Raw genomic sequence first — 11,561 nt, 5'->3', positions numbered from 1 at the left:
CCGCCGCACTGGGTGTTGCTGATACTAGTATTTTTTTTAACGTACTAATAAAAAAACAAAAGAATGAAGAAAAGAGAAGGAGAGAATAAGCATAATTGTTTAACACCGTTATAGAGATGCTAACACAAGGACCACACCACATATTTGTCAATGAATTATTACGAAGTCGAAGTCAGCGCGGAGATGCGATCTCGCCCTAAAACTCTGCATTTGTAATTGAGATCGGATTATTAATACAATAATTTTCATTTGTAATAGAGCCGGTTCAATCGAATAAAGTGATGTGGCAGAGAAGAGGCAATGAAAAACGAAGTCGCCAACACGTGTCTCCGGAGATGTCGCATCTCGTAGTAATATAAATTCATGTCTTCCATTAAGAAATGCACGTTCTTTTTCCCTATTATCGCTTATCTCTCTCTCTCTCTCTCAATTGTATCTTTGAATTTGTCATTCGTATTCGAATTGTTGAGCTCAACATTTGTAATTGAGATCGGATTATTAATACAATCATTTTAATTCATTCTTATTTAATTTCAGTTATATTTTATCATTTACGTTTAAATACTTATTTTTATACGACAATTTTCTGAGATCCACATTCAAGTATAAATCAATATAAACACTTTTAGATCTTTGTTTTCTTCGTGATTGTTGAGGCTCGGAAACAATATCAACAAGCGTGACTCTTACATTGAATGTGGACCACCGTAAATCTGTATATGTTTGTTCTTCGTATTGTGTGTTTCCGTTCTCTGATTTAGGGCTCAAATCTCAACAGTATTCTTGTTCACCGAACACACACTTTTAAAAGAAGAATGTAAATTACACAGTGGTTAAATTTAGTGTTGCATAGTTTGCACTACTACTATAGTCTATTTCTGTCGTGCGAACCCATATTTGTGGAAGGTTTCAGGGGAAGACTTAAAGACTGTCGTGCAATCTAAAACTAAAGAATAAAAATTTATGTTAACGCATATATAATCTATCTACAAAATCTGAAATTCGACTATAAAATTTCACCAAACCGTAAAGTTTATAACTTTAGATGATAAAAAAAAAATTAATAAAACAATTAAGTTACTGAGTTGATATGATTAACAATTTATTAACGTTGTTGGAGGATTTTGGATATAGCGTCGAGCGTCTTTTTTGTTTTCTTTTCTTTTGTTGTGTTGTCGTTTCTCTTATGTGAGACCGACTCTTTTTCTTTGTCGTTTTTCTTTTATTCAGACTTTGTATATTAATTGAGTTTTGAATCTCAATCGATGAATGAATCAGTTTTTTCCTTTTTTCTCCGATATTCTCTTCTTCTCAAATCTTCTCTGTTCTTCGGAAGTTCAGATTCATTATGGTATCAGAGCAATTTCGCTATCTCTGAAAATCTTCATGTCTCACCTTCTCGATCTCTATCCGTAATCGTCTTTCATAATGGCTGAAACGGAAAATTCATCGACAGAGACACCGATCACCGGAATCACCGGAAATACTCGACCTAGGTCCACGATTGAGGACCAGTTCTCACCATACTATCTCCATCATTCTGATTCGACCGGAGGTAGCTTGGTATCCAACGTTCTGACAGGAAACAATTACATGCCGTGGAGTCGATCGATGCTGATTGTTCTTGAAGCCAAGAAAAAGTTAGGGTTCATCGATGGAACGATTGCCAAGCCGTCATCGGAGGAGCCGGACCTTCTCCGCCTATGGAGCCGCAACAACAGTACGATAATCGCGTGGATTATGAATTCTGTCAGCAGAGAGATTGCCTCCAGTCTCCTCCTCGGCGGAACTGCGAGAGACATATGGAATGACTTGAAAGACCGATTCAAGCAAAGCAACGGACCAAGAATCTTCCAACTGAGGCGAGAATTTGTGAATCTTTCGCAAGATCAAAATTCTGTTGGCGTGTTCTTCACCAGGCTGAAGTCGGTGTATCAAGATTTGTGCGAATTTAAACCTGAATGCACGTGTACTTGTACTTGTGGAGGAAAGGCGAAACTGAGTGAGTTTGCCGAGTCAGAATACGTGATGCAATTCCTCATGGGGCTCAATGAGACCTACACTCACGCGAGAGGCCAAGTGCTTCTTATGGAGCCTCTTCCGCCGATCAGCAAAGTTTATGCGATGCTTTCTCAAGAAGAAACTCAAAGATCCATCAGAATGGACTCACTCAATGCCTTTGATCATTCCAACTCTCTGGCGATGGCTGTGCATGAAGATAAAAAGAAATCCAAGTCCAAAGATCATCCTCTCTGTACCCACTGCAAGATGATTGGACACACCATCGACAAGTGCTACAAGATCCATGGGTATCCACCAGGATACAAGTTCAAGTCCAAGAATCAGATGAATGCAGTGGAAACTTCAGGATCTGGAGGACCAATTGAAGGATCTTCCTCAGGCCACTCATCCTCAACTCTTTCCTCGGAGCAAATCCACCAGCTCATCAACCACCTCTCAAACCAACTTACAGCCTCAGCTCCGATGTCTAATGAAGTCAACATGACTTCATTCCAAACAGGTTTGAATGGTTTGGTTAACTTCACTCTTTCTTCAGACTATTTTGCTACAGAATCTTGGATTATGGACTCAGGAGCCACTAGACATATATGTGCTGTGAAATTCTTGTTTGTTAGAATTCGTGTCATACAACATTCTACTGTCACTCTTCTGAATCGTGTTGTTATTCCGGTTCATTATATAGGTGATATTCAACTTAACTCACGTTTGATTCTTTACAATGTCCTGTATGTCCCTACTTTCAAGTTTAACTTGATCTCGGTGAGTGCATTGACAAAAGAATCAAATGTGACTATATGCTTCTTTTCGGATTCTTTTCTCATACAGGATACCAGCCGTTTGAAGACGATTGGCACGGGTAGGATGTGCAATGGACTTTATGTCCTCAACAAGACAAGCATCTCCAACTCCACAGCCTATGTTAACAAAGTCTCGGCAGAGGTTTGGCATCAAAGGCTAGGTCATTTGTCTTTCAAATGTTTAGATACTTTGAAAAATCGTTTAGCATATTCTGTTGACAATAATGTTTTGCCCTGTTGCATTTGCCCCTTAGCCAAGCAACACAGGCTTCCCTTTGTTTCTGCAAATAATTTCTCAGATTGTGTTTTTGATCTTGTTCACTGTGACGTGTGGGGTCCTTATAAAGTTCCATCACGTCTTGGTCATAGGTTTTTCCTTACCCTTGTTGATGATAAGAGTAGGTTTTGTTGGATTTTCTTGATGAAACATAAATCTGATGTGCATGTGATCATTCCAAAATTTTGTGCGTATGTTGCAAATCACTTCTCTACAACCATTAAAAATTTTCGTTCTGATAATGCGAATGAGCTGGCTTTTACAGAATATTTTTCAAAGCATGGCATTTTACACCAATATTCGTGTGTTGAGACCCCTCAGCAAAATTCTGTTGCTGAACGCAAACATCAACATTTATTAAATGTTGCTCGTGCCCTGTTTTTTCAATCACGTATGCCTATTCAATTATGGGCTGACTGTGTGCTTGCAGTTACTTATCTTATCAACAGGACACCTACACCAAACTTGTCTCACAAGACACCTTATGAGATTTTGTTTAACAAAGATGTTGATTATGAGCACTTGCGGGTGTTTGGATCTCTTTGTTTTGCATCAACTATAAAGGCACACAGGAAAAAATTTGAGCCACGTGCTCGAAAATGTGTCATGATCGGTTATCCCCCAGGTGTCAAAGGCTATAAGCTTTTTGATTTAGATTTGAAGGAAGTGTTTATTTCTCGAGATGTTGTTTTTCATGAAAAGGTTTTTCCTTTCCATGAATTGAACAAATCTGAGAATAAAATAGATCCTTTTGCTGATTTTTGCTTACCTGTTTTATTACATAATGATATACCACCGGATCATGATATTGTTGCTCAAGACATTTCCAACCCACATGTTCATTTAGAGAATCCACAAGTCACTGAGACTGATAACTGTCAGTCAGTGGCAATTTCTCAGCCTGTACACATTCACAGTGAGGTTGTTCAACGAAAGTCTATGAGAACACGTACTCCTCCAGCTTATCTCAAGGACTACCATTGCAATCTCCTTGAATCAGGTTTAACATATAACTCTAAGCATACAATAGACAATGTAATTGATTATGCGAACTTGTCTTTGCCTTTTAAGAGTTTTGTCCTGTCTGTTACAGCAAATTCCGCGCCTCAATTCTACCACATTGCTGTCAAATCTGAGGAATGGAGGAAGGCTATGGCAGAGGAAATTGATGCTATGCATGCCAACAATACCTGGTCTATTGTTCCTTTACCGGCTGATAAGAGTTCAGTTGGATGCCGTTGGATTTACACCAACAAGATAAACTCAGATGGCACTTTGGCAAGACGTAAAGCACGCCTTGTCACCAAGGGTTATACACATCAATATGGAGTAGATTTATATTGATACTTTTTCTCCTGTGGCTAAATTAGTTTCTGTCAAATTCTTGTTAAGTATTGCTTCCTCACATAAATGGTTTCTTACTCAGCTTGATATTAGCAATGCATTCCTGAACGGAGACTTATTTGAGGAGGTTTATATGGACTTGCCTTTGGGTTATTTGCCACAGGGGGAGCACAAGAATACGTCAGGAAAATTGGTTTGTAAGTTGCACAAGTCTATTTATGGCCTTAAGCAAGCCAGTAGACAATGAAACTTAAAATTTACTGAAGCTGTTTTGAAAATTGGGTTTATTCAGTCTAAGTCTGATTATTCAATGTACACTCGTGGGAGTGGTGACAATTTTGTTGTGATCCTTTTATATGTTGATGACATTATATTGTCTAGTCCTAACAAACAAGTTATTGCTGATGTCAAGGCATTTCTTAGCACTGTTTTCAGGTTGAAGGATCTAGGTGATCTCAAGTACTTTCTTGGCTTGGAGATTGCACGATCTGAGACAGGCATAATGCTTTGCCAACGAAATTATGCTCTGCAAATCCTTGAAGATGCATGTTTTCTCGATTCTAAACCAGTAAAGACTCCTATGAATCCAAGAATAAATTTAGCTTCAGATACTGGTGATTTGTTAGATGATTCTACAGGTTTCAGAAGGTTGATCGGAAGGCTGTTATACCTGACCATCACGAGACCGGACATCACTTATGCAGTCAATTGCTTAAGTCAATTTGTTCATTCACCGCGAGCTCCACATCTACAAGCAGTTCATCACTTACTGCGTTACATAAAATCCAGTCCAGGATTAGGCCTTTTCTACCCTACATCTTAGTCTACACAAATTCGTGCCTTTTCAGACGCTGATTGGGCGACATGTGGTGATACAAGGCGTTCTATAACAGGGTATTGTGTGTTTGTAGGTGATTCATTGGTGTCTTGGAAATCCAAGAAACAGTCAACGGTTTCGCGTAGTTCTGCAGAGGCGGAGTATCGCTCGTTGGCGGCGGTGATGAGCGAGGTTATTTGGCTGAAGCAGCTTGCGAAGGATTTCAGGGTCGTGTCCGACTTGTCCTCCGTGATTTACTGTGACAATCAGGCAGCCATACATATTGCCTCGAATCCAACGTATCACGAGAGAACCAAGCACATTGAAATTGATCTACATTTTGTCCGAGATCATCTTCAAAGTGGCTTGGTGAAGTTACTCCCTATTCGCACACATTTACAGATTGCAGACATTCTGACAAAGCCATTACATTCCCCGGCACTGCAGAAGCTCATGGCCAAGATGAACTTGATCAACATTTTTCGACCAAGCTCATCTTGAGGGGGAGTTTTGGATATAGCGTCGAGCGTCTTTTTTGTTTTCTTTTCTTTTGCTGTGTTGTCGTTTCTCTTATGTGAGACCGACTCTTTTTCTTTGTCGTTTTTCTTTTATTCAGACTTTGTATATTAATTGAGTTTTGAATCTCAATCGATGAATGAATCAGTTTTTTCCTTTTTTCTCTGATATTCTCTTCTTCTCAAATCTTCTCTGTTCTTCGGAAGTTCAGATTCATTAGAGGATGTTTATTATCAAGGAAATGAAACTAACATACAACAATGATTCAGATTACCTTTGCTAAATATTATGTCTAATATGATTTTTTTTATTATTATATAATTTCTTCTCACTTTTCCATAACTTAAGCAATAAGCAATACGTACTTTGCACGACTCGTGAGGTTTGGTTAATTACCTGTAAAGAAAGAAGAAAAAAAGAAACTAATAATTGTTAGCAAAACCCATTACAGAGTAGCAATAACCATAAACCTGTGCATGTAGTTCTGTCTTTATTCTATTTTAGGTTAAAATATTCCACTGCTCACCAATACTCTTGTTTCGCTCGCCTTCTCTACTCTATTATTGGAATTTATACCGTTTATAAATAATACAGAAAAGATATAAACTGAGGAAATGAGTGTTGATCACTACTAATCTCTCTTGTACAAGATAACAACCTGTATTTTAAAGGACGTTTCCGAAAGTTGAATACAGCTAAAACCAGTGAGTTTCTTCAATACACCCTCACACGTACTTTATAATGCATACACTCTTGTTTAGTTTAGTTTATTGTGTCACGGAAACTAAAACTATATATTTATTCCATACAGAACTAATAAAGGAATTAGTGGAGCCTATGATTGATTCAATTTTAGAAGGCTTAAAATACAGGGGAACGTTTGCGGATACCTCATTTAAAGATGCTCATTCCCTAAATACCTCAAAGTTTTAAACATTCTATAAATATTTTATTTTTTAATTTTCGGATGATTTTGCAATTAAATGAGTAAAAACATAAGTCGAATAATATATAAAAAATGAAGAAAAAACTATAAACCAGGCTACACTCGGAATACAATAAGATATTATTATAACAAATGATGAAAACTAATGTGCTATAAAAAATGTTTATCTCGAGTAATTTTACTTAAATACATTAGGCTACTGATTTTATTCGATAACCTAGAAAATTAATAACGATTATTACCTCATTTCACGTTGGCTATATAAGAACACTTAGCATTAGTTTATAATTATATAAATACTACTATATGTTTATTATTGCTTTTTAGATAAAGAAGTGGGACCGTGTTGGCAACAATATGGAACGAGAAAGAAAAAGAGAGGGAAAGAATAAAGGACCCAATAAAGCAAGAATTCAGTGGAAATTAATTGTAATCCAAACTATAATAAATTATTGAGCACTATAATCTATTATCTTTTTATGGATAATTGAATTAGCTGTATCCCTGGGTCGAGATGACGATTAATATCATCATAAAATGAATTGATTATTCGTATTCAGTTTAATTAATCCGAGGATTACGATTGCTTTCTGTCTTTTTTTTTTAATTCATCAATATTCTGATCTTATTATCATGATAAAAGTTAGAAAGGAAAAATGATTAATTTCAGCGACAATATAAATCACACCAAGACTAATTTTTGAATTATTTTGATATTTTTATCTATTAAAATATATGAAATAATTAATCTCTCAAAGCTCATCCATATCTTATAATTATATTAATAAATAGAAAACTTAAGAAATCAAGTAATAGTATGACCACCACCATGTATTAAGAATTAGTACTCACACACAAGAGAGAACAATCATAGTAGTAAATAATAATTAAAAGGTAAAATTGATGCCAAAAAAAAAAAGTAAAGAATAAATATTAATAAAAAAATTAAAAAAAAATGTGACCCCACAACAGCGTGGCAGAAGAGAGTAGGCTTACCAGTACCAACCAAACAGCTAAACAAGCGATCAGCCAATGCTTCGTTTTTCTTTTTCATTTCATTCATTATAAACAGTTTTTTTTCTTTCCTCATTAGTGACTCTCTTCTTCTCTCTCTCTCTAGAATATCTTGTTTTGTCATTATTACCACTATTATTATTATTTCGTCGCTCTAAATTCTTTCCAAGCTCAGGACTTTTTTTTCTTTTCTTTGGACTTCATAAACAAAGCAAGAGAATCATGGCCACGGAAGAGCCCAAGAAGATCGAGCCAGAGGTAAAACCCGAATCTGCCCCTGCGGAGAAAGCCGTGGATGAGGCTCCCAAGGCTGAAGCCGAGGACAAATCAGTCATTCCAGCGCCTACTTCTGATGACAAGCCTGATGATTCCAAAGCACTTGCTATTGTTGAGACCAGTAATTCTTCTTCTTCTTCTCTTCTTTTCATATTTTTTTTCCGACAAATTTTTCATTTTAATTATATAAGAGAAAAATCGAAAGGAATCATCTTATCTTCTTTTATTATCCGAATATTTATTTTATTTTTTCATGGGGTTGGTAAAAGACAAAGGCTTTTTTTTGTTTTTTTATAGATATTTTGCTCAACACTTTTTGGCTTTCTGCGCTGAATATGATTATGAAAAATTGAATAATCCCCTCACAAGGCGAAATTGAATTATATCGTATTATTACTATTATTATTTATCTTTCCGGTCAGAAATGGAATTAATCATCAAAGATATTTAATTTCTTCTATTAAAAGCATGATTTTTAATTTACTAACCGTACGTGCGTTTTAATCTATAATTAATTTTCCGGTTTTTGCAGAGGTGACTGAACCTAGTCCAGAGAAAGAAGGTTCTGTTAATCGAGGTAACGAACTTAATTTGATTTTATATTAATTTGATATTTATTTATTTCAATCCTTGACCTTTCTTTTTATGTTGCGTTTCTGAAGATGCTGTACTTGCAAGAGTTGCGACAGAGAAAAGGTTGTCTCTGATCAAGGCGTGGGAAGATAGCGAAAAATCCAAAGCAGAGAACAAGTACAAAACCTTTTTTAACCCTTTTTTTTTTTTAATCTTCAATTCAACATGTTTAATACTTTAATTGTATAATATTCTGGCATCAAAATTTTCTTATATTTTACTTTAAATTTCACTTCTATAAATTGCCAGGGCTCAGAAGAACCTATCGTCAATCGGGTCGTGGGAAAACAGCAAGAAAGCTTCTTTGGAGGCCAAATTGAAGAAGATTGAGGTAACACATTAAACTCTTTAGCTTAAGAATTGTAAATTAGCCACTCCAATTATTAACAAAATTTACATATCATCAAATTGACTAATTTAAACTCCTATTATCACTTGTCACTCCATGAAATGAGAAGTTTCATGTGACTTATTCAATTATTTATTTCTTGTACTCTCGTACATTTATTTTTTCGATATTAAAAAACAAAAAAATTGAGTTTAATTTTTGGGCGCAAAACGAAACTTGAGCAGGAAGATTTGGAGAAGAAGAAAGCGGCTTATGTGGAGAAATTGAAGAACCAGATGGCGATGATCCACAAAACCGCGGAGGAACGAAGGGCTGGGATCGAAGCTAAGAAGGGCGAAGATCTGATCAAGGCCGAGGAAACCGCTGCGAAATACCGCGCCACCAACACCGGCCCGAAGAAGCTCCTCGGATGCTTTTGATTGATTTGTGTGCCTTCCAATTATTTTCTTCTTAAACTTGTGTGTGGGTGTTATTTATTTGTTTATTTATTATTTATAGTGGAAAGACATTGGTTCAAATTGTTGTTGTTCTTCATCTTTGATAGTGTGGTGTGTGTGTATATGTGTTCATAAGTGGTGTATTTTGTGTGTATAGTTTCATTTGGGAGGGGAAAATAGAAACCGTAATTTATTTCTTAAGCGTCAAGTTTCTTATTGATTTATTTATTTTTGCGGTGGTATGACTATAGTATGCTGGCACTAATGAAAAATAATATCTTTAAGAAGAATAGTTTTGATGTGAAAGCTATTTTTAATTTGGACTTTTAACAAATCTTAAATAAATCTAGAGAATTGGATTTTGGTTTTCGACGAATATCAGTAGCCAAACGTGCAACATATAGTTTGGTTATTGAAAATCGTCAAAATGCCGGGAAAAAAAAAATCAGAAATTGCGGCACTTTTTTTTTTTCTAAATTAAAAACATTTTTTTAAAAAGCGCAATTTTTTTTTTTCTTTCAAATTTGCGTTACAAACTCTATGTCAGCCCTTGCTTGTAACACAAGAAATGTTCTCACTAACTAAATTAAGGAAAATGGAAAGACCAAGTAAATCAACAACAAAACACAGGACTGTACTTAATCCGGTTTCCTGTCAAGAGAAACTAAAAAATCTCCCTCTCTAGCTTGGAAGAAATCTGAATCATAACAGCTCGGAAAATCAAGAAGCAAATCCGAAACGAAATCGCCGGTTTCCCCAAAAGAACTCAAATTTCCCTCCAATTTAACCTCATTGCCATCGCCGCCGCTCATCGCATCATCGTTCACACAACCACCGATCTTTTGCGAGAAACACGTCCGATCGGAGACGGAATTCAGCCACGAAACATCTCGTCCGCGGAAGGAATTCCCAACCTCGGAATTCCAAAGCAGAAGAAACCGATCCGCGCTCGGACTGATCTCGTTGGAGAGCCTAAACTCGGCCTCTAGTCTAGCGCTCTCCCACTCTACCGTGTGCCTCGTCGCAGAGGATCGGGGCCACCGATCCTTGCCGAATCGCTTCTTCAGGTGAGTGTTCCAATAGTTTTTTATCTCATTGTCCGTTCTCCCCGGTATCTGAGTCGCTATCGCGGACCACCTAATTATAATTAAAAAAAAAAAATCAGTGATCAAACAAAACAAAAACACAAGTGTATTGTATCTAAATTTATGAAATTATTACCTATTCCCAAGCATGGTGTGAAGTCTGACAATAGAATTCTGTTCCTCAAGAGAAAAAGGACCACGTTTTATTCCTGGCCTTAGATAATTAGTCCACCGAAGCCTACAGCTCTTTCCACATCTAAGTAAACCTGCAACAACAATAAATTCACTTAATTCCAAAAAACCATATTTCTCATATATATGTCTAGACATGAAACGAGAGTTGAAACTGACCAGCTTTCTTAGGAAGAGAACGCCAAGTTCCGTGGCCGTTGGAATTGATGTAATTTGAGAGAATTTGGTCTTCCTCAGGAGTCCAAGCTCCTTTCTTCAGTTCACTGCTCTCATCACAACATGTTTTTTTTCCCATCTCCACTCTCTCTCTCTCTCTCTCTCTCTCTCTCTCTCTCTCTACTCTCTTGTGATATCTTAGTGCATGTTATACGTGTTACATATGAGCACACACACATATATAGCAGCGATGTTTTGTCCATCATATTTAATGCCTTTGTTGGGGCTACTAAAGACTGTGTCTGCATCAATAATAAAGGCTCTGGGAGGCTGTAATTATTGCCCTTTTTGTTTCAAGTCAACACACTTCTTCAAATGTCATGTGTATTGTCTTCCTATTACTTGCCCAGGAAGGGAAATGGATTAATATGTTGCGTAACATTTTGTTGATGTATAAAAGTCTTATTTCTTACATATGGCCTTTGAATTACAGTTTTTTTTTCTTCTATATATATTAGAATCTATTGTGTGCATAGGCATAGGCGGATGGTTTTTGGTCAGGAGGGGTGCACATTTTTTTTTAGGGGACGTGGAAGAAAATAAAAATTCGGCGATCATATGTGAAAAAAATCAGATAATCTTAGTTGAAAAATGTATAAATAAGGGTTGAAAAAATAAATATTCAAAAGTTTGGAGAGGG

The 11,561-nt window shown here is 36.4% G+C and overlaps 3 protein-coding genes across 3 annotated transcripts; 2 read left to right on the top strand and 1 right to left on the bottom strand.

Annotated features, from left to right (window-relative positions):
- The first annotated feature begins 1,428 nt into the window (after positions 1-1,428).
- Positions 1,429-5,758, top strand: LOC149380104 (uncharacterized). The gene is made up of 9 exons (XM_089604104.1): positions 1,429-2,521; positions 2,705-2,781; positions 2,848-2,961; positions 3,074-3,188; positions 3,944-4,096; positions 4,190-4,381; positions 4,467-4,633; positions 4,733-4,937; positions 5,352-5,758. The coding sequence occupies exons 1-9, from the start codon at positions 1,429-1,431 to the stop codon at positions 5,756-5,758; spliced, it is 2,523 nt and encodes an 840-aa protein (XP_089460230.1).
- A 2,022-nt stretch (positions 5,759-7,780) lies between these two features.
- On the top strand, positions 7,781-9,656 carry LOC149380103 (remorin-like). The gene is made up of 5 exons (XM_089602737.1): positions 7,781-8,130; positions 8,542-8,586; positions 8,672-8,759; positions 8,892-8,973; positions 9,216-9,656. The coding sequence occupies exons 1-5, from the start codon at positions 7,956-7,958 to the stop codon at positions 9,408-9,410; spliced, it is 585 nt and encodes a 194-aa protein (XP_089458863.1). The 5' UTR covers positions 7,781-7,955; the 3' UTR covers positions 9,411-9,656.
- Positions 9,657-9,897: 241 nt separating this feature from the next.
- Positions 9,898-11,087, bottom strand: LOC149380102 (transcription factor MYB17-like). Its single transcript, XM_089602736.1, has 3 exons — positions 10,865-11,087; positions 10,650-10,779; positions 9,898-10,565 (listed from the first exon to the last, which is right to left on the bottom strand). Exons 1-3 carry the CDS (start codon positions 10,998-11,000, stop codon positions 10,067-10,069), a joined length of 765 nt encoding a protein of 254 aa, XP_089458862.1. The 5' UTR covers positions 11,001-11,087; the 3' UTR covers positions 9,898-10,066.
- Positions 11,088-11,561: the final 474 nt, after the last annotated feature.

This window comes from Urtica dioica, chromosome 12, assembly GCF_054948205.1.
Source record: "Urtica dioica subsp. dioica isolate 48M chromosome 12, U.dioica_male_clone48M_v1_H2, whole genome shotgun sequence".
Lineage (NCBI taxonomy): Eukaryota > Viridiplantae > Streptophyta > Magnoliopsida > Rosales > Urticaceae > Urtica > Urtica dioica.
Note: the sequence above shows the minus strand (reverse complement) of the source record. Positions and strands in the feature narration are given on the sequence as shown.